At 40.9% G+C, this 26,734-nt stretch overlaps 1 protein-coding gene across 3 annotated transcripts; it reads right to left on the bottom strand.

Annotated features, from left to right (window-relative positions):
• Positions 1-4,721: 4,721 nt before the first annotated feature.
• Positions 4,722-10,336, bottom strand: LOC307013393 (uncharacterized protein). Of its 3 annotated transcripts, XR_013800971.1 has the most exons (5): positions 9,944-10,336; positions 7,156-7,248; positions 6,914-6,961; positions 6,378-6,510; positions 4,723-5,882 (listed from the first exon to the last, which is right to left on the bottom strand). XR_013800971.1 is itself a non-coding variant. In XM_079640783.1 (4 exons), exons 1-4 carry the CDS (start codon positions 10,118-10,120, stop codon positions 6,490-6,492), a joined length of 339 nt encoding a protein of 112 aa, XP_079496909.1. In that variant the 5' UTR covers positions 10,121-10,336; the 3' UTR covers positions 4,722-6,489. The 3 variants fall into 3 exon arrangements, 1 of the variants encoding a protein (XP_079496909.1); XM_079640783.1 differs by having other exon boundaries at positions 4,722-6,510; XR_013800972.1 differs by lacking the exon at positions 6,914-6,961 and having other exon boundaries at positions 4,723-6,510.
• Between the last annotated feature and the right edge of the window lie 16,398 nt (positions 10,337-26,734).

Here is a 26,734-nt window from a genome sequence, read left to right as displayed (position 1 = left end):
GTACTCACAGCCCTAGTCAAGAGATGAGCTCCCCTGTTTTTGATTTTGCTTCTTTCTCGGTCTCTGAAGTCTTACAGGGTTTGCACTCAATTGATCCTAAAAAGTCTGCCGGGCCTGACGGCCTCGACCCATTCTTTTTAAAAATTGCAGCTCAGATTATAGCACAACCAGTAACTGATATTTTTAATCTCTCCCTGTCCACTCCCACACTGCCAGCTCTGTGGAAGCAAGCTCTGGTATCGCCCCTCTTGAAAGCTGGTGATCCCACTGAGTTAAATAATTATCGTCCTATCTCAAATCTTTCTGTGTTATCAAAGATTCTTGAGTCCCTAGTTTCTACTCAGCTAAAACTTTTTTTAAATTCACACAACATCCTTAACCCTATGCAATCTGGATTCAGATCAAAGCACAGTACTGTGACTGCCAGTCTGAAAGTCTTAGATGATATCAAGGCTGCTTTGGATAACAAATCTGTTTGTGTTGCATTGTTTATTGACCTAGCCAAAGCATTTGATACTGTAGATCACCACATTATGTCTAATGTTATGTTGGTGTCTCGTTTCGGTCATAATGCCATTTGCTGGTTTCAGAGTTATCTAACCGACCGTACTCAATGCGTCAGGTTGGGTAGCACTGTCTCTGACCCTGTCACCTTGGAGAAGGGCGTTCCTCAGGGCTCTATTTTGGGGCCTTTGCTCTTTTTATTATATGTAAACAATATTTGTAATCAGATGCAATTTTCTACCTATCATATGTATGCTGATGACACTATTGTATATTCATGTGCTCCTTCTCTGGACATGGCCGTTTCCAATTTAAAATCTGATTTTATCACGCTGCAGCATGCACTTCTTGATTCCAAACTGCTTTTGAACAGTAAGAAAACCAAAGCAATGCTTTTTGCTCCCAAGTCAGCGTCCTCTTGCCTCTCCATTGACACCCTTGATGGCGTCTCTGTTGAGTTTGTTGATATCTACAAATATCTTGGCTTTTGGTTGGACAGTAATCTGAACTTCAAACACCATATCGAAGTTCTAACAAAGAAATTGAAATTCAGTCTTGGCTTCCTTTACAGACTTAAATGTTGTTTTTCAACTTCATCCCGTAAAAGGTTGGTCTCTGGCTTATTTCTGTCCCAGCTGGACTACGGTGACACCATTTATAGATTTGCCTGTCCCACTGTCTTGGCCAAACTTGACCCACTCTACCATGCTGCACTGCGTTATATATCAAATGCACCCTATAGGACTCATCATTGCACACTGTATAGCCTAACTGGATGGTCCTCACTCACTATGCGTAGGATGCAGCATTGGTTTTTATTAATGTATAAAGCCATTTTAGGAAATCTTCCACTCTACATATGTGCCAGATTTGCTCCAGTTCGTGACTTTTACAACCTCAGATCCAGTGCCTTGATACGGTTCCAGGTTCCTGCTGTGCGGACTGAGGCTGGAAAAAGGAGTCTCTTTTATTATGGTCCTTGGTCTTGGAATGACCTTCAATCACGCCTCAAACTGACGGCACTTGTTTCTATAGCCTGTTTTAAATTGAAGTTGTCAGAAGTCCTTACCACCAGCTGCTCTTGCAGTAATAAGTAGTGCCTTTCTTACTGTCCTAATGTGCACAATGTAGTAACTGCTTTTTTTCGTCTTTTGTTTTCTTAGTTATGTTCTCTGTATTTTATATGTTTGTGTTATGTGTGTTATGTGTAACGTTGCTGCGTTCTTGGCCAGGTCAGCATTGTAAATGAGATTTTATCTCAATGCTTTTTATCTGGTTAAATAAAGGTTAAATAAATACAAATGTAGTTCCACATGAAACATAAAAACAACAAACAAACAAACAACAGAGGATATCATATTTACATATTCAACATTTACAAATACCCAGAGTGTCAGAAAGCATTTCATTTAGACGTGCCTTAAATACATTCAGAGAAATAAAAATGCTCAATTTCAATTTTGCCTGTAGACTGTTCCAAGCAAGTGGAGCTGCGCACATAAAAGCTGTCTTCCCTAAGACAGTCCTTACTCTTGGCACATCTAACAAGACTATATCCTGTGATCGCAGACAATAGCTGCTTGCAACTTTCTGCTTTATCAATGAACAGATATAATACGGGAGTTTGCCCAACATAGCTTTATAGATAAAAGTGTACAGTACCAGTGACTGAGCCTCCGTACAGTGAGTGATGGTAAACCTGCCTTGGTATACAGTGTACAGTGATGAGTAAGTGCTTTACAATTTGTGACAAATCTCAGAGCACTATGATACGCAGCATCTAGTTTGCTCAGGTAGTTGGCAGGTGCATTCATATACATCAGATCACCATAGTCCAGCACAGGTAAAAAAGTCACAGTGACTAGCCTTTTCCTGGCCTCAAGCGAGAAACAGGACTTATTCCTGAAAAAAAAACCTAGCCTAACCCTCAGTTTTTTAAGCAGGTTATTGACATGAAGTTTAAAAGAGAGACAGTCATCAAGCAAGATACCAAGGTATTTGTAACAGGCAACAACTTCAAGTTTTGTTCCTTGCGTTGATACAATATCTAAAACAGGCTCTGGTGTCTTTTTTGCTTTTGAAAAAAGAGCATTATCTTGGTTTTATCCACATTTAAAAGAAGCTTTAGTTCAGAGAGCTGAGTCTGAATAATGTTAAAAACAGCCTGTAATTTAACAACCGCCTCCTGAATGGAGGGACCTGCACAGTACATCACCGTATCGTCCGCATAAAAATGTAAAGTAGCTTCATCCACATTTTCACCTAAACTGTTGATATATATGGAGAATAAAAGTGGACCTAAAACAGAACCTTGAGGAACACCATTAGCAATGGTTAACCACTCAGAAGACAGCCCATCAAAGTGAACACATTGGGACCTTTCAGAGAGGTAGTTCACAAACCACCCCACTGCATGGCTGGATATGCCAATACTGAGTAGCCTCTGTTTTAAAACGCGATGATCAACGGTGTCAAACGCTTTGGAAAGGTCAATAAACAGAGCTGCACAACTCTGTTTATTATCTAGCATACTAGTAATATCATGTACCACTTTCATTGTTGCAGTGATGGTGCTATGTTTCTTCCTGAAGCCTGACTGATGTTTAGAAATGATATCATTTATACATAAAAACTCCTTTACTTGTTCACTCACAAGTCGTTCGAGCACCTTAGCCAGAACTGACAATTTAGAGATTCGCCTATAGTTATTTAAAATAGTTGCCTCCCCTCCTTTCAGTAGAGGCAGGACATAAGCAGACTTCCATACTTTAGGAATTGTATTTGTGCTGAGGGAGAGGTTAAAAAGAGAAGTAAGAGGTGGAGCAATAAAATCTGCAGCTATCTTTAAAAAGAAAGGTTCTACGTTGTCCGGGGCAGCCGGTTTCCTAGGATCTAACTTGGATAAAGCTTCAATACCAACAGTTAAAGGAGTAAAACTGAAAGGGTTTTCCAGACCACATTGTTCAGAGTCAAGGACTGGAGCGCTCACAGAAGCAGAAGCACAGTCAGTGACAGAATCAAACAGAGAGCCAAAAGAGACAAAATGCTTATTAAAGCAATTTAGCATAGTAGCCCTGTCTGATATAATGCCAGATGCTGTGGTGAGGCACGGAGGTAGCTCATTTGGGATATCACTAGTGGAAATCGATTTTATGGCTTTCCAAAATGTCCTAGGATTATTCAGGTTTTCTGTGGTAACTGACAAATAGTACTTTGACTTAGCACTTTTGACATGTGAAGTAAAGCTATTCCTTAGCTGCCTAAAGCGTAGCCGTTCTACCTCTGAGCCGGATTTCCTAGCCTTTGCCCAGGCATTGTTTCTCTCATGAAGGAGACTGGACAGTTCAGCAGAAAACCAGGGATTGTTTCGTCCCTTCACTCTAAATTTACGCAGAGGTGCATGTTTATCTATAATTTTAATAAAACCAAGATAAAAATAAGACCATGCAGTTTCTACATCAGCACACAGATCGATTTTTCCCCAATCAAAATCAAACAGATCATGTAAAAAACCCTGCTCCACTAAGTGTTTTTTATCTCTCTTTGTGATGATGCGTGGTTTAACTTTTTGGACCTTAGTGTCCCTAATTGTGGCTACAACACAGTGGTCACTCACATCATTTGCAAATACTCCCACAGATGAGTATTTATATGGAACATTTGTTAAAATGAGATCAATTAAGGAGGATTTATTTGGGGACTTAATATTTGTTTGTTTCTTTTAACTTTGTAAAAACAAGTGCCTTAACACTGAGCGTGGTATGAGAACGGTTTCTGTGAAAGGAGGGAGGAAGAAATGTTCTAATACCAAGCCATTGCTGCTATTTTTAAGAATGATATTGAATGCAAACACTACAAGTTATACACAAGGGAACACTTTTATGTTTGAGCACAGGCAAATAATTTATTTTGTATTTTCATAAAGTTAAGCCTATTGAACCATTCCATTTAGATTGCATGTTTGTAATAGGAGATATGTACTATGCGAAGTTCAGATGAAGAACTGTTGTTACGTCCCCACTAAGGTCTAGGGGACCTGGAGACAATAACATACAACCAATAAAAATGAGGGGGTCAGTGTAACAGTTGACAAAAGGTTTATTTTGTGTAAACCCAGAATCGAACAGACATATAATTGAAACACTCTGTTGGTGAGGAGGAGGAGTCAAAGGATTGTGCCAAACAAAAGAAACAAGCATAACAAAACCAGGCCTATCTTTATCTTTTGAATTTGACAAAACAATATACAGGGGTGGCAACAATCCGCTAACCTAGTGTGTCTGAACATTAGTTAGCTACGTGGTGAGAAATGTACAGGGTACCCCAGACTTACCTAACTCCTCCACCTCTCAACACACACACTTTCAAAAAGGTCAGACAATACAAAGATCATGAGTTGCCAAACACTGCAGGCTCCTTCATCAGCAACAGGCCCAGAGTGAGAGAGAGAGAAGACTTCCTGGGTGCCTCGTTTATGGTCGGCCCTGGCTGCTGATAGGCCAGCTGAGGGTGAGGGGATCCAATCAGCCATCAGATTCAGGTGCATAGGCAGATTCCGATCAGCTGCTGATTAGCTGTGCAGAAGACAGGGAGAAGAGAGAAACACAGGAGGGAAAGAAAACCCCACAAGTACAGCCTGCCTGGCACGTAACACCCCCACACATATAAATCCAAACAGTATGTTTGGACCCGACAATATACATTTTCTATTTACATAGCACGAGATAGTGCATCGGCAAGAACATTATCGGCCCCCTTTAGTAGACAGAGCAGAACCAGGTACAGGCAATAGAACCAACACCTTGTCACCTGGCTGAAACAAGCGTGTTAGCGCCTTCTGGTCGTAGCGTTTCTTCATTTTCCCCCGGGTAGAGGTCAGAGCTTCCCTAGCCAAGGAGCAAGCACGATGTAGACGATCCTTAAGTTTGGCGACATACTCTGGGATACTGCAAACTTTTTTCATTGGCATGATCAAATGCTCTTTAAGAACTTTTAAAGGACCTCTGACTTCATGTCCAAACACTAGCTCAGCAGGACTAAAACCTAGTGACTCCTGAGCAGCTTCACGGGCGGCAAATAACACTACAGGAACACCGTCATCCCAATCTTTATGAAAATTGTGGCAATGTTTTCTTAACATGCACTTCATAGTCTGGTGAAACCTCTCTAATGCCCCCTGACTTTCAGGATGATATGGGCTGGATGTCACATGCTTGATCCCTAAGGTGGCAAGTACCTGGGCAAACACTTTAGACATGAAGTTAGTACCTTGGTCTGTTTGGACTACCTTTGGTCGACCAAACGTGGAGAAAAACTTCAGAAGTGCCTTGGTGATGACCGGGGCAGTGATTTTCCATAGTGGGATGGCTTCTGGGAACCTAGTGGAGGCACACATGACAGTTAAGAGAAACTGGTTTCCAGTTTTAGTTTTTGGCAAGGGTCCCACACAATCCACAATCACCCTTTCAAATGGCTCTCCCATTACTGGAATGGGAATGAGAGGAGCAGGGTGTATCACCTGATTTGGTTTACCAGCAACTTGGCACACATGACATGTTCGACAATAAAGAACTACATCAGACTTAAGTCCTGGCCAAAATAAGTGTTTTAAAACTCTTTCATACGTTTTTGTTACCCCCATGTGACCTGACCACGGATGATCATGAGCCAAGGACATCACCTGAGAACGATAGGCTGTTGGCACGACAACCTGATAAATTGCAAAGGAGTCTGACTCCTCACAGGCATCACTAATAGTAATCCAGCGACGCATCAATAGTCCATCTTCCATAATATAGGCCATCTTCTTTGACTTGGCCTCTTTCTGACTGATAACAGAAGAGAGACATTTAGAAAGTGTTTCATCACTTAACTGGGCTGCCATGAATTATTCCCGAGTGGCAGGCAGTTGTACAAGCTCTGAGCTGCTACTGGGTGATCCAGCATCAGCAGACCGGGCCTCCTCTGGCAGTCGGTCCGTCGCAGTCATGTCTTCAAGAAACTGCCCTGTAGCAAGAAAAGAATCAGACAAGTCCTCTCCATATTTCTTTGACTGGGCCCTTTTAACAACACAAGCAGGAAAGATTTCGGGAGGTACTTCAGCTGATTTATCTGCGTCTAAACTTAGATCAGGAGAATCAATGACCTCAGTTACTGGCTTAACTTTGCCTCCAGCCAAGTCATTACTGAGGATGAAATCAACAACTTTGATGGGCAAGGCAGGGAGAACAGCTACTTTAAAGAATCCTTTGACAAGGGACGAGTGAATATAAACATTGTGCAAAGGAGCCGCAACTAGTGTCATGTCTACCCCTTGAACAACAGCACTTGATCCACATGATGACCTGGAGGTTAAAGGTAAGATGCCTTCCCTAATAATAGACTGAGAACCTCCGGTGTCCCTAAGTACCTGTACTGGCAGCTGGTCTTTAGGATCCCCTGTTAAAGAAACAAAGCCCTTTGAAATAAAGGGTTTGAAGCAGGGATCAGGTACATCATCTTCCTGGGACATTTCTATGTCTGATAGGGAAACTCCTTTAATGAGTCCCATGCCTTTTGGCGTTTGAAAGCGTTGCGAAAATTGTTGTTTACGCTTTAAGAAATGACACCCTGAAATAAGGTGTCCTGTTTTATGGCAGTAGTTACACTCACGGGGCCCCCGTGGACGGGATGGTGGTCCTGTAGACCTTTCAAAAGTTGTATGGCCAAGATCAGTCCTTCCGGTTTGCGACTCTGTAGCTTTATCTAGGCGCAAGGGTGAAGAAAACACAGTCTTGTGAGTAATCATAAATTCATCCGCTAAAACAGCTGCCTTAGCCAGTGAAGTGACCTTCTGTTCATTTAAGAATATCACCATCCTTTCAGGCAAAGAATTCTTAAAATCTTCCAAGAGAAGTAACTGACGAAGACTCTCAAAATGATCCTTCACTTCATTAGCCGCACACCATTTATCAAAGAGAATGCCCTTCTCTCGCGCAAACTCAACAAATGTCTGAGTAGCAGACTTTTTATGGTGTCTGAACTTTTGTCTGTAGGCCTCCGGCACAAGCTCATAAGCACGCAAGATCGACTCTTTAAGCACTTCGTACTGCAAGCTTTCTTTCAAAGAAAGTGAAGATACCACTTCCTGAGCTTTACCTACTAATTTGCACTGTAGTAGGATTGGCCACATGTCTTTAGGCCAGACTAGTGCGGTAGCAATCCTCTCAAAAGCACAAAAATATGAGTCAACTTCTGACTCTCTAAAAGTTGGCACCAAAGCAATATTTTTACTAACATCAAAACTTTTTGTATGAGAGACTGTATGCGAAGGTATTGACCTCTCAAATGTCTGCTCTGAAGAGATTCTCAGGGCATCAACTTCAAGCCGTTTTAACGTGATTTCTTTCTCAGCTTCTATCTCTAACTTGCGAATCTGCAGTTTGTATTCATATTCCGCTCTACGCACCATTTCCTTCTCCTGGGCCTCCAACTGAAGACGGGCAAGACGAACCTTCAGTTTGGCATCACTACTTGCACCAACGCTACCCGGAGAGAAAGCCTCAAACCTAGGAAGCGTTGAGGAGGAGCCTCAGGATTTACCTTGTCAATTCTAGGTGTAGCTAATACAGCCAGACTCTTCTGTTCTATAAAGAAAGCACCAAAAACACGTTCCCTATCATCATCATCATCAATAGATACATCAGCCTTAGGCTGAATTGACATGCTTGGGATTACAAGAATCTTTAACTCCTCTAGTTTTTGCATGATTTTCTCTCTTATCTCTTTTTTTACTTTATACTTGTCTACTGAAATGTTAAAGTGAGCTGCAATACATAACATGTCATCTTTGCGACAGGAATACAACTTATCAATACTTGGACTTTCAATAAAGTCCTGTAAGTCAAAACCCATTTTTCAGCCAATGTACAACACCTACAATGACTTCTCAATTATTGGTTGTTTTTTGTTTAGCTCAGGAAAATAGATATCCCGGACGATGCCCCATTTCTTAAGCATAATATTGAATGTGGAAAGTACCAATCCTCTGTTTAAATGCAACAACGGACATGAGAGACGAGGCGAGCTGGCTGGCGGGGAGGAGCCAGATCACAGCTGTTTTCTGCCGGAACAATATTCTGTCTGTAACACTACCGCGCCTTTTTTAATTAAAGTATCCCATTTGAATCTTCTCAGAGACTCCATTTAGTCTCATTTTAAAGCTTCTCTCGTGGACGCGAGAATAAAGAACATATTTAACACTATGCAGGGCATGCAAGCGAGCAAACAAGAGCAAACAAACAAGTGAAATGAAGAATAACATTGACATTTTACAATATAATATTGTGGTGGTTCATCTTATAATTCAGTCTAGAGAAGGCACCAGACAGCATCTACAGTAAGACCTGGACAAATCTTAATGTTCTAGGGGGAGGCCCCCCAAACCCTTCGTGCCATTTCGTCCGCACGCATTTTTCAGGGCAATCTCTATTGGGCTCAGGGCCATCTGTAAATTAGCTTAGATGGCCCACAGGGCCATCTCCCAAAATCCTTAATGTCATGCACTGGTCCTACATGTGCAAGTCATGAGCAAGTCTCAAGTCTTGACCTACAAGTATCAAGCAAGTCCCAAATCACTATGGTGAGAGTCAAGCAAGTCAAGTCAAACGAAATTCTGATGAATAAGCCCAGTTTCCGCATTTAAATCAGTTAAAAGACAGTGGTTATGAAAATGGATTCAACCCACACTATGATCTTCATTACATACACAGTTAATCACTTGAAATCTAATTTAGACCGATGACAATCATATTAGATTCATATTAACCCCAGAACTGTAGACAATATAGCTAGGACTCAAAAAGTCTGTTCAAAAAGGCAGAATTCCAGGTTAGAAAATCTTATATGGCATTTTCCATTACACATATTTAATTAAAATGTCTGTTAACAATAGAACCGCCAACAGCGTCAGCACCTACATAGATATCATTTTCAAACCATTTAATTTGTTCCTCTTCATAATTTCCTTATAAACTAAGCAGGACGATTTAAAACTCACTTAATTGGGTTCATTTAGAAATGGCTTCAGTTTATCATCATAACAGATCAAAAAGTTCAGATTCATTTTACAATAAATCAAGGAATGATGCACTTCTACAAACAAAAACAACATAATTAAAACATTTAAACAAACTACTAAAAGTAGATGAACTACATTATTCAAAAGTTTCCAGTAACTTCTGATAATAACACAGGGGAAATAAACGAGGCATCTCTTTTCCTCTCTCTCTCTCTCCTGACAGCCGTCAGTATAAGGGTTAGTCAAAATTAATCCCTTGGCGGTTCTAGTGTCCATTTACCCCGTTTTGTCTTCTCTGCTTAATCGATTTGAAACAAAGTCTAACGTAGCTTAAACTTAACGTTAGCTTTCTAGCTAACACAACACAGTCACGTAGCCTACCTTTCTCTGTGGGTTTTTTTTGTAGTGACGAATGAAGTTGGATGTTGTGGTGGTCCTGTCACTGATCTTTATGCTGCAGACCCTGCATACCGCTGTTCTCTTCTTATTAGCGTCATCGACAACATAATCCTTGAATCCAAACTTAACTATTTTTGGAGTAAAGCTAGCCGCTGCCATGTTAACTGACACTCCTGCCGTCTAGTGGGTTGCCAGGTTTGTGCGCATGGCGTTATAATCACGTTTTTCAACGTAATATTCCACTACAAAAACAAACGTAAATATTTAATTTTAAACAGTCAAGTCCTTTCAAGTCATCTGTCTCAAACTTAAGTCAAGTCTCAAGTCATGAATACCAAGTCAAAGTCAAGTCAAGTACTTTATCAATGTTAGTCAAGCAAGTCTCAAGTCAAAAAATATGCGACTCGAGTCAAGTCATGTGACTTGAGTCCCCACCTCTGGCGTTTTTTATTTGGGGGTTCATCGGAGCGGTTTTCCCCTCCTGAATGATCATCCTGCAAACCGGGGCCTAATCGCCAAACATCATTTCATTCACTTGTAGTAATCCGTCGATCACCATTCCCTCATATCAGGCGTCCCGGTAATAAACATGTATTTCATACATCACGTCTCTCCTGATTGAAATGAGGCTTAGTGCAAGTTCAATGAGGAAGACCAATCCTCTGGTGTTACACGTCATTTCAATACTCTCTCCCAATAAGTTATCGGGGGCGTTACTCCCCAGCTAGCCAATCATCGCACCCGCTACCCCTTTAAATCTGCTCTTCCCTCTCTGTCAGTCGTCATTTCAGACGTCAACGCACAACCCTCCTCCACCCCTTCGCCTCCTGTCTCCTAATACAGGGCCAAGCTAAAAACTTCTCCCTTCAGACCAGACCGAACCACTTATCACCACCACCAGTGTCTAGACTCCGGGGGGTTCATCGGAGCGGTTTTCCCCTCCTGAATGATCATCCTGCAAAACGGCGCCTAATCGCCAAACATCATTTCATTCACTTGTAGTAATCCGTCAATCACCATTCCCTCATATCAGGCGTCCCGGTAATAAACATGTATTTCATACATCACGTCTCTCCTGATTGAACTGCTGTTGGTGCAGTCTACACATGTATTTGTGGATAGATAGACCAGTTCGTTTGGCATGTCTTTCGAGCTGGCGACCTTTAGTTTTGAGGCAACGGAGAAGATCTACCAGGGGGCCGAGTGAGTGAAAGAGACATACTTGGTTTTTATTGGAGCGAGTTGGTTGAGACAGGAGGAGAGAGCATTGTTGTAGGTGTTGAGCAGGTCAGTAGGGGAAATATTCTGGGTGACGGTGGAGTCAGGGATGGTGTCAGCCAGTAGGCAGGAGAGGGAGGAGGGGTGTATGGACTTGATATTCCGGAATTGCCGCCTTCTTTCATCTACGTAAAATTGCAAAAATCTAGCATATCTTGCCTCAAAACGATTCAGAGAAACTAGTCCATGCATTTGTTACTTCAAGGCTGGATTATTGTAACTCTTTATTATCAGGGTGTACCAAAAAGTCAGTTAAGTCGCTTCAGCTAATTCAAAATGCTGCAGCACGTGTACTAACTAGCCTTAATGGGCAGGCGCCATATTATGTTAAAGAAATCATTATACCCTGCTTTCCAACAGGGGCGGATCTAGACAAATGTTCATGGGGTGGCAAGAGAATTTGAGGGGTGGCATCCCCTGGCAGAAGTATATGCTGATTTAATCGCAGTCATATCAATCAATGTTAACTTGGAAAGCCACAATATTAATATTTTAACTCAATAACATAGGTGACATTATTGTGGCACATCAGTAAAGCCTTACATATAAATATATAAGGTGGCATACATAATTTAATGAATTTTAACTGAACAATAACTGAATGAGTTTGTCTCACTCTTAGATCAGCAGGGGTACCAAATCTATGAAGACTGCTGCAATAAGTACATTAAGTAACTGTCTCATCGATGTTGTCTAAATTAATATGATATTAACAATCATATTATTCCTATCAGCTGTCAATCACTGTTATGATTTACATATTCATTTATTATTGAATAAACTATATTTTTTGGAGGGGTTAATGATGAATGTTCCTCAAGATGCTTGCTCAACCTCCTTTAAATTTGAAAGAAAAGTACAAGTAAGAAGTAAGGAACAGAGGTGGGGACCCAGATAGCAAAAGATGTTAAATCAACGTTGAATTATGGTAAATTGATTTTGGTTAAGGTTGAAGATTGATGGTGGATCAACCTTAAATGTTGAAAAGATGTCATTGAATCAACGTTGTATTGTGGTCGAATTTAATGATTGAAATGCCAACATTGAATCAATGTTGAATCTATGCTGTTTGCCTTTTCTTTTTTTCTTGATGGGGGAGGGAGGGGGGTACTCTGTAGGGGGGGGGGTGTATTCTGTGTGTGGTGGTGGGGGGTGTGGGGGGGGAGAAATATCCCCCATAAATCCGAAAAATTCATTAAGTGTTGAGGCCAAAATTGACCACCCAAAAAACAGTTAGGAGCACGTTTCAGGCAATTTGGATTGGTAGTACTTTGTAGTGGCACTATTGTGGGTCCCTAACATTACAAACTAACGACAGGGAGGAACAACACAGAGAGAGGGACCAGACAATACACAACGAGGAAAACATGACAGAGAACCGAACAGGAAAATACACCCAAACCTAGACATACAAAACTAAAAACGTGACATTCAGATCTCCGCAAATCTCCTCCGAATCTCGCATGTCATGTGTTAGCCCTGGAAAATAACTAATGAAGTTTGTTTATCACATTCTCTAGCTGGGGGAGACCGGTGAGTCATGTTCCTATATATATATATACACGTAATAAAAATGCCTGGGAATAACTTGTGGAATGATGTGCATCTAGAAACAGATGTTTGAAATGTTACCTATGACTGCATCAGTTATTAATATTCCTAATATTTGCAACATATACAATATCTCTGTCAGCCCTCTTTTTTTTAAGAAATGGTACCTTCCAATGGGAACCGCGAAAAGGGTCCGTTAAAGAGCAACTTCCAGGTTAAAGACACCTGTGAATAAATGTGTAGGAAAATGATGAATACACTAGATTTTCCAAAAAATATACAGAAATATACACTACAGTGACATCTGGCGTCGTTTTTGTAAGAAATGTTCACTTCCGCATAAAAAAGCCTCGGCACGTGACCTCCTGCGTGTGACGTAACACGGGGGACACAAGGGGGAGAGCGTCCGGTGTAACGTATTTATAAACATGGATCCCAATGCTAGTTTCGACACAGAAGAAGATGAACATGAATATTCGAATGCATATGACGGACCACAACCTTATAATTATGAGCCTGCTAGGCGTCGAAGAGACCAGGAGCAGCCAAGGATTAGAAGAAGTAACGGCCATCGGAGAGAAATTGAGCTGTGGTGTGAGGAGAACCAGTGGAGAACTGGGCAGCTATCTTGGTGAGTGACCGGCGTTAGCTACAGAATGTTAGCTAACGTCACATCACAACATTGTAAAGTTAGCTATCATATATCAGGTTATAACTAAAGTAGCATTGATAATATAGTAACGTTACTGGCAGGACTGTTGATACTGATCCATAACAGAAACTAATGCGCAAGTATCAGCCGTATCTCGCGTTACCTAATGCAACTCCACACTACGGTGCTGTGTACCGGAGGAGAGACGCGAGATACGGCTGATACTTGACGATCTGGCGGAGAAAGGTTGTGGAGCCTGCGTTGATATGTCGTTGTAAATGGCTTGATGGAAAGCAGGTGTGTAGTCGGGGAGGGTGCAAAGTTGATTGCAGCAGGTGAGTGGAGGTTGAGCCGGGAGCCAGGAGTGACACAAACAACACAGACAGGGGGAAACAAACAAACACAAAGGAGACGGCTTGAGCAGTACAGCCACCACAGCGTTACCTAATGCAATGTTTTACGGTGCCGTGTACCGGAGGGGAGAGAGAGAGAGCAGCGAAGGGGGGGGGGGGGGGAGAGAGAAGTAATACGGTTTCCTGATAAAGCTGTGGTGTTGCAGGGAGGTGGATGCACAACGCACCCAGGAACGAACGCTAGCTCCGGTCCTTTTTACTGTGAGCTCGATGTCCTGACAGGCTGGTATTTGTGCAACCTGCACAAACACAATACTGCACCATGATTAAAAATTGTGAAATACAATGTAAAACTACCGAAAAATACCAGCTCCTTAAAACACAACCGCTCTACTCAACGCAACTCCACTATACCCACGGTCAGAGAGCGGAGATGTGTCCCCTGCGTGATTTAATATGACGCGTTTGACGTATGACCTTACAAAAAAGCAGTTTTTAGGAGCAGAGCTCAAAATTGCTCCTTTCCCTCTGAATTCCTGCCCTTATGTCTCGTAAAACATATCAAATCCTGCATTCACTTTTTTAATTGTAATTTTCAAGCAAGTTTAAGCATAAATGTAGAATAAATAAAAACCTGCAAGATGCTCTTTAAGGGCGTGTGTTAGGTCAGGTGCACCACTGCACCTAGCTTCAGGGTTGCCGTCTAGCTTTCCTTCAGGCAGAAGATTGAACCTCTGTGATTTCACATTTAACTACGCCATCCATGAAAATGAAAGAGATATTGTTAGAGATTAAAATCAATGTTTTGATGGTATAATGTAGCTTAAACATACCGTCAGTTTAAACGCTCTTTTATACTGAAAAACCAGAAATTCTTGTGCACAAGCAGTTAAGCTTTTATTCTGAAAATCCTTCATCTACGGTTAGCATGTAGCATGTGGCTAATATACGATTTCCTAAAGAGGTGAATTGAGAAGCGAAATGACTTGGTGTGGTGAAAACCGAAACCTACTGATTTAACACTACAACGATAGATGTCGAGATACTACCATGTTGAATATTAAATGAAAGTACAGTTTATTTGAATACATTATTGTTTACAGACGAGAGTAGCATGTGACAACATCCGGAATGACCGGAAACCAAACGAGCCGAGAAGTATTGTTTAGAGTATTGATTACAGCGTTTAGAATGTGTTAAATGAAAAGTGATGAAAGAGAATATGAGGAGAAACGGCGTGTTAAGCATATATTGAATGTGAAAAGAACCTATCCTCTGTTTAAATGCAATAACGGACATTGGAGACGAGGTGAGCCGGCTGGCGGGGAGGAGCCAGCAGAGGATATATATAGCAGCGCCGGAGGAGAGATCCGCTGTCTTCTTCTTGCTCAGGAGAACCAGATCACAGCTGTTTTCTGCCGGAACAATATTCTGTCTGTAACACTACCGCGCCTTTTTTAATTAAAGTATCCCATTTGAATCTTTTCAGAGACTCCATTTAGTCTCATTTTAAAGCTTCTCTCCTGGACGCGAGAATAAAGAACATATTTAACAATTGGCGAGCTAGCCAGGATCTCGCAAAACCGGGAGAGACTACAGCAGGCTGCTTGCTGGACCCGCTGGCATCCGTTCAACACACAGAGAGCTCAAATCAACTAGGTAAGGAGAAACCTGTTATATCGAATTCTTCAATAGTTAATGTAGGACAATGTTAGTTCTGTGTGTTTGACGGCGGCCAGCGGATCCTGAAAATAGCTGTGCAATTTAAGTTAAAACAAGCCTAAATTGATAAATATTAGTATCATACGACGTGGCGTTGCTTTGTTACAGGCAGGGTGAGTTCAATTTCTTTTTTTCTATTTAACCCTGCATGCTATTCGTTTGTCTGTTAGTACATGTCGGCTAGAGGCCAATCACTATATGTGTCTTTTGTTGCGTTTTACGTTTTACGTGAATGGTTTTAGGCCATTAAGCAGTCGGGACTGCTTGAGGCAAAGACACAGCCAAAGTTTGAAGCTAAGGTTATTGGAGTGAGTGTTTTGTGTAACAACAGTGTGAGGCTGTTTTAAAAAAGTCCTTTTTCAAGGAAAAGGCCTGAGGAGTTTGAAGCTTTCAGTGGTTACTCTATTTCTGTTTTTCAAGACATTGCGTTGTGGATTACGGCAGGAAGTGCGACATTCGTGCGTTAGATAGACGATATTCTTCTGATTGTGTTTGCTTAGCGTCCTATTTGTCCCATAAATAGCGTGTTTAAACAGAAGAGATGACCATACTGGCTCTTAAAGTCAAAACATTTACGTACATGGGTAGAGGGCTATGACGTAAGGGCAGGGCTCTCGACTAACTTTTTTCACCATCCTCCCGGAACCGTCCCGAAATACAATCTAAGCCGTCCCGAAATTAAAATATTAGTTTTTCTACTACTTATCATTAGTTAAAATCATTCAAAGTGACCTTTAACATAAATAAAACCTCATACAAATCATTAGATGATAATTCATCAACCTTATTATTTGAGTAAATCAGTCAATCACATGACAAAGGCCAAATATATTTAAACAAACACACAAACGAGAAAATTACTAATATTGAATCAAATCAAGTCCCATCCAATTAACAAAAAAAATCCAACACTCTGTCCTGAAGACAGAACCCAGAGTAACCACTAACCAGGAGGACAGTCTGTAACACAGTCAGGAGACCTTTACAAACTGCCCCGCCCCCTCGCACACAGACGGGAGAGAGAGATCTCGTCTGGATTGGAAAGCTCGAAAATACATCATAGACGCATGTTGTAGTCTTATTGCATATTAGAAACGGAGTTGGATAAACTAAAACTGCGATATAATGTTTATGTAGCAATACTACATATGACATATATTTTTTAAATGTCTCCAGTACCGATAAAAAGTCAGATAACGTCGGAGCTTAACGTTACCACTGTCTTTAATAATTCCGGCCCGGGCGGAGCCCGTTTAATACCGGGGCTCGGTACCCATCCATACATGGGGAGAGGCGCAGCATATTGCTAAGGACTAAATACGATGGAGGGTTCTCCTCTCAGCCTTATTACCCATAGGGGATGAAGTGGAGTAAGTAAATAAAGAGGCCGGCGCTCCAGGGTCTGGTTCTGCTGTGCGTTTTTGTGATGTAAAGGTAAAACATTTCAGAATTCCTCCACGGGATACCATTGTCATTTTACATCACTCAACCCGCGAAATACACACACTCAGTACATAGCCTACTGTAGATAGACCCGCGAATTTGCGGGCCAGGAATTCGCGGGCACAGCCAGCTGTGCGGCTGGCTGACAGCACATGGACACAGTTTGTGTGTGTGTGTGTGTGTGTGTGTGTGTGTGTGTGTGTGTGTGTGTGTGTGTGTGTGTGTGTGTGTGTGTGTGTGTGTGTGTGTGTGTGTGTGTGTGTGTGTGTGTGTGTGTGTGTGTGTGTGTGTGTGTGTGTGTGTGTGTGTGTGTGTGTGTGTGTGTGTGTGTGTGTGTGTGTGTGTGTGTGTGTGTGTGTGTGTGTGTGTGTGTGTGTGTGTGTGTGTGTGTGTGTGTGTGTGTGTGTGTGTGTGTGTGTGTGTGTGTGTGTCTAGCATATCTTGCCTCAAAACGATTCAGAGAAACTAGTCCATGCATTTGTTACTTCAAGGCTGGATTATTGTAACTCTTTATTATCAGGGTGTACCAAAAAGTCAGTTAAGTCGCTTCAGCTAATTCAAAATGCTGCAGCACGTGTACTAACTAGCCTTAATGGGCAGGCGCCATATTATGTTAAAGAAATCATTATACCCTGCTTTCCAACAGGGGCGGATCTAGACAAATGTTCATGGGGTGGCAAGAGAATTTGAGGGGTGGCATCCCCTGGCAGAAGTATATGCTGATTTAATCGCAGTCATATCAATCAATGTTAACTTGGAAAGCCACAATATTAATATTTTAACTCAATAACATAGGTGACATTATTGTGGCACATCAGTAAAGCCTTACATATAAATATATAAGGTGGCATACATAATTTAATGAATTTTAACTGAACAATAACTGAATGAGTTTGTCTCACTCTTAGATCAGCAGGGGTACCAAATCTATGAAGACTGCTGCAATAAGTACATTAAGTAACTGTCTCATCGATGTTGTCTAAATTAATATGATATTAACAATCATATTATTCCTATCAGCTGTCAATCACTGTTATGATTTACATATTCATTTATTATTGAATAAACTATATTTTTTGGTCTCCAGTACCGATAAAAAGTCAGATAACGTCGGAGCTTAACGTTACCACTGTCTTTAATAATTCCGGCCCGGGCGGAGCCCGTTTAATACCGGGGCTCGGTACCCATCCATACATGGGGAGAGGCGCAGCATATTGCTAAGGACTAAATACGATGGAGGGTTCTCCTCTCAGCCTTATTACCCATAGGGGATGAAGTGGAGTAAGTAAATAAAGAGGCCGGCGCTCCAGGGTCTGGTTCTGCTGTGCGTTTTTGTGATGTAAAGGTAAAACATTTCAGAATTCCTCCACGGGATACCATTGTCATTTTACATCACTCAACCCGCGAAATACACACACTCAGTACATAGCCTACTGTAGATAGACCCGCGAATTTGCGGGCCAGGAATTCGCGGGCACAGCCAGCTGTGCGGCTGGCTGACAGCACATGGACACAGTTTGTGTGTGTGTGTGTGTGTGTGTGTGTGTGTGTGTGTGTGTGTGTGTGTGTGTGTGTGTGTGTGTGTGTGTGTGTGTGTGTGTGTGTGTGTGTGTGTGTGTGTGTGTGTGTGTGTGTGTGTGTGTGTGTGTGTGTGTGTGTGTGTGTGTGTGTGTGTGTGTGTGTGTGTGTGTGTGTGTGTGTGTGTGTGTGTGTGTCGGGTTGCTAAATGTTTTGTGTGTTTATGTTGACAAGGATGTTTAATAATTGTGTGCTACACACAACGTGCAGTCGATTTCATTTTCATCGCCGTTTGTAGTAGAGTTAGCAGGGTATATTTATTTTAACTCTCGTCCCAAATTCGTCCCAAAATTATTTTTTATCCTCCCTGACACTATTTTTTTCGGCCCCGGGACGACGGGAGGTCCTTAAACTCGAGCCCTGGTAAGGGTATGAGGCCCATTTAAACAGACTCTTAAAGTCAAAACATTTACGTACATGGGTAGAGGGCTATGACGTAAGGGTATGAGGCCCATTTAAACAGACTCTTAAAGTCAAAACATTTACGTACATGGGTAGAGGGCTATGACGTAAGGGTATGAGGCCCATTTATCATTGTAAACTAAATAGAAATGTTATTTTAAACTACAGTGTTGTGTGTTGAATTTACTAGACAAAATATCACCTCACCAATTTCAACTCCAGGTGTTTTCTCAAATCCCTTTGTTCTTCAGGTCAAAGGTTGGAAAACCAGTTGCCATCTTGTCTTGACCTCATGTTCACGGTGAGCCACACGGCAGTCACCATTTCATGAAATGCTAATTGAAGTACTCTGTTTGCTTTAACACACTGAGGCTAGGCATTCCATCTTCTAAAGAACATCATACTTCTTGTTAGAGTTAGAACTATTGGAAGTACTTCTGCTGGTAAATGTGTATTGGCGGTTTTGTGAATATTCTTCTTTGCAAATGTGTTTTGGCGGTTATGTGCTGTGTTGTTTAACCATAGTGTAAATTCCTATTTTAAAGATATTTTTGAGGAAACTAAGTTTCTCCTTGTTAAAAACGAGTCAGTTTTGAAACAGCTATTCCCTAGTGGATTAAGCTGGAATTTAAAATAGCGCACTCTGGTGGTAGTACAGAATTATTACCCAAATAGCGGAAACACCATAACATTGTGAATTTGAACCAAATTCATATTTCAAAGTCAAAACCATACACGGTACAACTTTATTTTAACATTTCATATTTTAATTTTGCATATTTTTTATATATTAATTAACTTTATTAATATTTTACCTTAAACTTAAAAAAAAAAAAAAATCTATAAAAATAATAAAACCTTGAGCAAGAAAAAAAAAAAAAAAAAAAAAAGTTAAAGTTCGGACGAACAGCAACGAAGGTGCTAGTCAGAAGATTAGTGCTTCATCTTTGATAAGTTCATAAATAATTAGAGAACATGTCACCAAAACAAACTAAGTTGAGACTAGACGCAGGGCCAGGCTCAACTGCAGATATCAAGGAAAGGGTAAAAATCAGATCCGATGCTTTAACAGTTTCAAGTAAAAGACAGAGGACATGGAACCAAATGGAGAAACTGTTAGAACAGTGGCAAACGAGAGGATTGATTCCAGCAGATGATCAACCTGGACCAACGGAAGCCCATAGAAAAGCTGTAGTTGAACATGAGAATGCTGAATATCTACAACAGGAAAACGCATGGATCAAAGCCGGACAACCCTCTTGGTATGGACCTGTAAACATTGCTATGAACAGAGCTGAAAAAAGAAAAGCTATGGTTGCAAGTCTGGTACTCCATCTGGAAGATGCCAGCCAAGGATTGACAAACAGCTTACATGTGGAAGAACTCGGCAGAATAAGGAAAAAGGAACTCAACAGAGGAATGGAAGAGAGACGAAAGGCAGTTGAAGCCCATAATGACATTGTTGCAGATAGACAACAGAGAGAACAAGAAGAACGAAGTTTTGGTGCATATACCTCCATGCCATTGATAGCGGCTGGAAGAGGAGGATTTCGATACAAATCATGGACTCAAAAGGGACATGAAAGCATTAGTGTCAAAGCTACCTCCACTCACGAAAGGAGGTCAGAAGTGGGTGAATGATCTGAAGAGATACACAGCCCAGGACCACCTGTGCTTGGGAGACATGAGGGCCCTGCTCGGACGGATTGAAAGACGACTTGAAGTGAGAGCAATAGATTCCGAGGCCAATTGCACAAATGACCCAGATGAAACTCCATTCAACTACATCAGGTCGAATTATTGGGCTGCTATTCGTCACATCTACCCAACAACACGGAGTTTACATGCCCTCAACAGCCTGAGAAAAGAACCGGGGGAAGACATGTATGCCTTCCTGAAGAGATGTGAAGGAGTGTGGGAGGACTCCACTGCAGAACGACATGACGTTTCACCGTCTGTCGTAATGCTGTGGAAGAACGCGGTCATTAACGCCCTTCCCCAATCAGTGCAGGCAAGCCTGGGAGATGTGGTGGCATTAGACGCTATACCCATTGAAGAATGGAGACAACATCTCATTTACAATGATATGAAATACCAAGCAACCCAGAGATGTCAAAGACGTACAGAATTTCCAAACATGAACCAAATGCCGCAGACAGCCTGGTATCAACCACAACAATGAGGAAGCTTAGAGGACCAGACCATCAGGTGATGCATCTTCAGCACTAGATTATTTGGAAATCCAGCTACATAGAGCCACATATGTCACCACAGGAGGGAGAGGTTGAATGTTATTTAAAAGATAGTGAGTAGAATATTGCATTTACACAGAGCATCCACAGATTAGAAGTAGCAGAGTAGAACATTTAGCAGACTATTTTTGTAATTATGAGAAGGAAAATACATTACGAGTGATGTTGTTCCCCCACACAGAAAACTATTGTGTCCACACAACTAGTGAGGTCAAGAAGACGGGCTTCCACCCAAAATATGCAAGGGGCGGCGATACACCTGACGTGAAGCTGTCCAGACCTGAAAACAGAAACTCGATTCTGTGGTGGTGAAGTCTGGCTACAAAGGGAGGTGTCCGATAGGGTCGCTTGTCTCAAACCAGTGAAGAAGTCAACAAGAACCCAGCTGAACTAGAGAGTGACTGTTAACGGGAGAACAGTGACGGAGCCTGGCCAAACATTTTCCAGCCAGTACATAGATGGACCCCGTCAGAAGACCGGGGCTGTGTTTAAAGGGGAACTTCATTTATTGTTAGCCAGAAGTGCAGTTTTTAATCAAACAATTATTTGATTTATGGAGTCAGATTACATTTTTCTCATAAACACAATTTTATAATCGGTCTGAAGTATCTGTTTTAAGGCGTGAGCCGCAGATTAAATAACATAACACTGATGAAGAAGTTGTAGGGTTTTTACAACAGTTTCAAGAATCAGTCTTTATTTATTTATTCTTGAGTAACTTTACTGATTTGTGGTGTTGTGCGTAAGGCAATATTTCATTTGAGTGAGGGGCACCAGCCCTTCATGCAGGTCGCTCTCTGAGAGAATAGTTCATATTTTCCCTCCAGTTTGGAGAAATATTATTTTATCATATGTTAGTTCAGCAGTGTCAACCAATCCTCTAATCCTAGAATTATTGAGACGCATTAGCGACACCAGGGGTATTGTTTTTCGCAGCAACGATGATGCATAATACCATTACAAAAGCCATTATTGAAACAAGTAAACTATTAGAAGTGCTAATTGCTGATTTTTTTTTATAGTGAATATGCATTTATACCATCAGAAAACCATAAATCATACGATATTTTTGTACCCCTTGTGGGTACACGGAGAAGTTATATTTCTTTAATGCAACGTTATGGGATTTACATGTCCTGTTCAGAATAGGGTAATCATTGCAATATTAATTGAGCATTTTATGCTCAAAGGAGGGAGTGTCATGATTATACAGATATGTTGATTTCAGTGACGTTGTAGTTAATAAATAATAACATGTAGTCAACAAGAGGTATGCCGAAGCTCGGGCCTTCTCCAAGGAGGGAGTGGTCCAGTTTTAGATATTAGACAAATAGAAGTGGATGAATATGTCAGAACTCTGAGTAATATTATGCAAGTTTTGTCTACACAGCAGGCTAGGAAAACTACAGAGATACCAGACGAGACACCAGAAGAGACTCCTGTTCGGCCAGGTGATTGGGTGAGGGTGAAAGTTCACAAAAGACAGTGGGCTGATCCCCGGTGGACGGAAGCGTGAAAAGTTGTAACGAACTTCAAACGCGCTCCGGTTTAAAGGTAAAGAAAAAGGAGCAAATTGACACCACCTCACACATTGTCACCCTTCACTGGCAACTTCCAGAACATTATTGGGAGTTAGGACTGATTTGGCAGAGCTGGAACAAAACAATAAATAGAAATAAGATAAAGATAGAAACAGCTCAAAAGACAAATTGTCTATAGATTGTACATTAATGTGAAAACCTATTTTTTGTTTTACATCTGTAAAAAGAGTCCAATTTGTTATGTTGTTTTTGTACTCATTATTTAAATTCTGTAACGGACACAACCAGGGATAAAATAGAGATGATGACGAGAACAAAGCCAAACCAATTGTGGGGTCCCCTAGGGATAAGAGTCAGAATAGCATTGTTGATTGTGCTCATTACACTTGGCACCTTTCTGGTTGGAAGGGGAGTACAATATTATGTAAGACATGGATCCATTAGTTCACTCATAGAATGCCCACATCACTAAAAAGACTCCAGCTGGGTTTCAGAGACTTTCACTTATCCCCAGAGCCAAAAGATCAGCTGAGCAACAAGAGGAGGAGTTAGAAATACTCGGTCCCAAACAAGAGGCGGTTATAATCAAGATTATTCACCCCCTTATATGCAGTTCTTGTATCAAATGATGAGATGGGTTTAAGTGATTGGGATATGTAAGTGATGGGGATTTACAGATTAGGGGAATCTCTAAATACACTGGATCCATGTTTTAGTCTGTACCAGAAACACCCCCTGTTAAGCTATGAACAACCGATCGGTGACCTGAGCACAATTATTGAAAATGATTGTTAGACACAGGCTACTAACCCACAAGTACAGCTTTGTACGTACAAACTCTATGAACAAGATTCCCCAGCAGATAGTGGCGACATTGCAGATATGTCCAGTCACAAAAGTTACTACGGTTCTAAATAACAGTGAGATTTAAAGTGATGGAGAAAATATGGAGACGTTCTTTTATAGTGTGTGAAATATGTGGTGCTTGAAACATGTAGGTATTTAAATGTATAGAAGAAAATGGTTTCCTGAAAGAGTTAATTGGAATAAACATGTTACAGTGGGTGAAGGCAATGTTTAGGGATATGGTAAAATTATTAGTAGACATGAATTGTGTTTAGATGACATTTAACAACTAAGATGGATAGTAAGATTAGGAAAATAGAGTGGAAAAGGTTGGATTTATTTTACCTCAGTGTGTTAGAATTAACTATAGATAATGCGTCCCGAGATCTCTCTCTCTCTCTCTCTCCACCTGTCAGAACGCTACGACCCCATCGTCCAAGCAGACAAAAGACCTCACCACGGAAGACTCCTCCTCCTCCATAGAACAGACAGAGAACCAGAGCTGAACCAACAACTCCAACGCTGCATCCAGAACTATCTCCACCTGAGGCATCCAGAACCAAAACCAGGTGACATAAAAAGGCACACTCTCATCGGTCCCCCACAGGACATGAAGTTCCAAGCTGAGCCACAAGATTTGGGCACAAGAGCAGAGTGTGGGACATGAGAGCGGAATACGCCCTCCAAGCAACCAGTAGAGACTGTAAAGGAGGAGATGAAAAGCAAAGCAGATGGGACACTGAAAAGAGTTACAGCGGAAGGTTCCAAGAGCAGATGGACTGAGGAGAAGGTGGACGGAGGAGAGGAAAGAACGGAGGAGTTGGCATGGTCCGGCAGAATGTGAGGGGGTCGTGGCTTGACAACCAGAGGGGGAGAGAAGGAAAACGGGAGTTTGTGAGTTTACACATAAACACACTTATTCACCAACGAGAAATACGTAAAGAAAAAGATTTATTAGCCATGAATTAATCAATTGGTGAATTTATAAAGAAAGAAAGAGGAAACTATTAAATAACCCTAAAAACACACTGAGGGTAGAACATATTATTCAATCTTTTCATCATATGAACAAATTATTCTTTAAGAGTTTTTTATTCATGTGTGAATTTGGGTAAGATTTAATTTGTTACAGTATAGACCTACAGTTTAAAGGGATGGTTTTAGTAACCACTCTATAAAAGCAGACAAATCTTTATTTGTATGGAAAATGTTAAAGGTAGAGCTAGTACCAAGCCAAAGATGGTATTCCAATCTAGAGTATTGATTTCTCCATTGTAGCATGGTTATTACCTCAGGAGGGAAGATTAAGGTGGAAATAACATTTGTTTTTCGTCCAAGATGTAGAGTTTTAAAATGACACTGGGCAAAGAGCGAAAGCAAAGTTTAATTTAAAAAAAAACTAATGTAGTTGGGAGCAATACATGCAGGGCCTTGGAGCACTCATTGTGATGGTGCATATTTGTTACAACAAACATCGTTTAGGGAGAAGGGGTCGCTCAACCCACCCTGCAGATGTTTTAAATCTTACTTGCAGCTTCAGAGGGAGCGCACGGCACCAGAGTATGAGTTTTAAAAGACAAGCGCCACCAGCTCCTAAAGGTCATCCATTCACCAGATGACCTGACATTTAGAGATGTTATTTAAAGGAGAAACATATCTGCCATTAATGTAAATTCCTGAATTAAACTACAAACCATTAATGAAATGACTTCTGTTTTTAAAATCCTTGTTAAAGGAGGGAGTAATTATCACATGCTCGGGCACCCAAGGTTCCACACACTGTAAAAGGGGTTAGCATAGGCTATTTAAGTAGAACAGAATTGAAAATAAATTGGTATAATGAGTTATTGATATTCCACAAGTTTTCACACCATTTCAGGGACTTTATCACAGCATTAGAACAGACCACCCAAAGGTAATGAGAAGGAACTTTTAAGTGATGAAACTCTACAACTGTTGTAACTGACCAAAATCTTCTCCCAGAAATGACTGTCTAGAATGCCGTACCCCAGAGTAGAACGTACAACGGCCCCTTCTAGAGAACATATTACTTTCATACCTTAAATGGTATGAAAGGAGGGAGGGTAAATTTCTCAGGAGGAGACAGTTACAAATGCTAGCAGAACAAGACGACCCACCCCGTATACAGATGTGGATGACAATGATGAGTTAGTTTAAATGATATGGATGTTCGGAGATGAGATTGATCAATGAATGTCCAGCCGATGTGATTCTTTAAATGATGAAATCATGTGAAGAAGTGAGCAAAATTAAAATGGAGTGAATCCATTTCAATTTACTTCATACTATTCCAAGATAGTATATTTTTATTATTCCAATTAATTTTACACGATTCTAAGATAGTCCATTTTATTTGACTTTATTATTTTATACTATTCTAATATGGTAGATTTCATGTTGTATAAATCATTGCTATTCTAAAATGGTTTGTTTCTTTTCACTTTGTAAAAACAAGTGCCTTAACACTGAGTGTGGTATGAGAACGGTTTCTGTGAAAGGAGGGAGGAAGAAATGTTCTGATACCAAGCCATTGCTGCTATTTTGAAGAATGATATTGAATGCAAACACTAGAAGTTATACACAAGGGACAACTTTTAGGTTTGAACCAGGCAAATAATTTATTTTGTATTTTTGTAAAGTTAAGCCTATTGAACCATTCCATTTAGATTGTATGTTTGTAATATGAGATATGTACTATGCGAAGTTCAGATGAAGAACTCATTGATTTCAGTATTATACACACCTTTTAGGTGTGTAAGGAGGGACTGTTAGAAATTAAAATCAATGTTTTGATGGTATAATGTAGCTTAAACATACTGTCAGTTTAAACGCTCTTTTATACTGAAAAACCAGAAATTCTTGTGCACAAGCAGTTAAGCTTTTATTCTGAAAATCCTTCATCTACGGGTAGCATGTGGCTAATATACGATTTCCTAAAGAGGTGAATTGAGAAGCGAAATGACGTGGTGTGGTGAAAACCGAAACCTACTGATTTAACACTACAACGATAGATGTCGAGATACTACCATGTTGAATATTAAATGAAAGTACAGTTTATTTGAATACATTATTGTTTACAGACGAGAGTAGCATGTGACAACATCCGGAATGACCGGAAACCAAACGAGCCGAGA

This window comes from Notothenia rossii (genome assembly GCF_949606895.1).
Source record: "Notothenia rossii genome assembly, chromosome: 7".
Taxonomy (NCBI): domain Eukaryota; kingdom Metazoa; phylum Chordata; class Actinopteri; order Perciformes; family Nototheniidae; genus Notothenia; species Notothenia rossii.
This window is presented reverse-complemented; position numbering and strand designations above follow the sequence as displayed.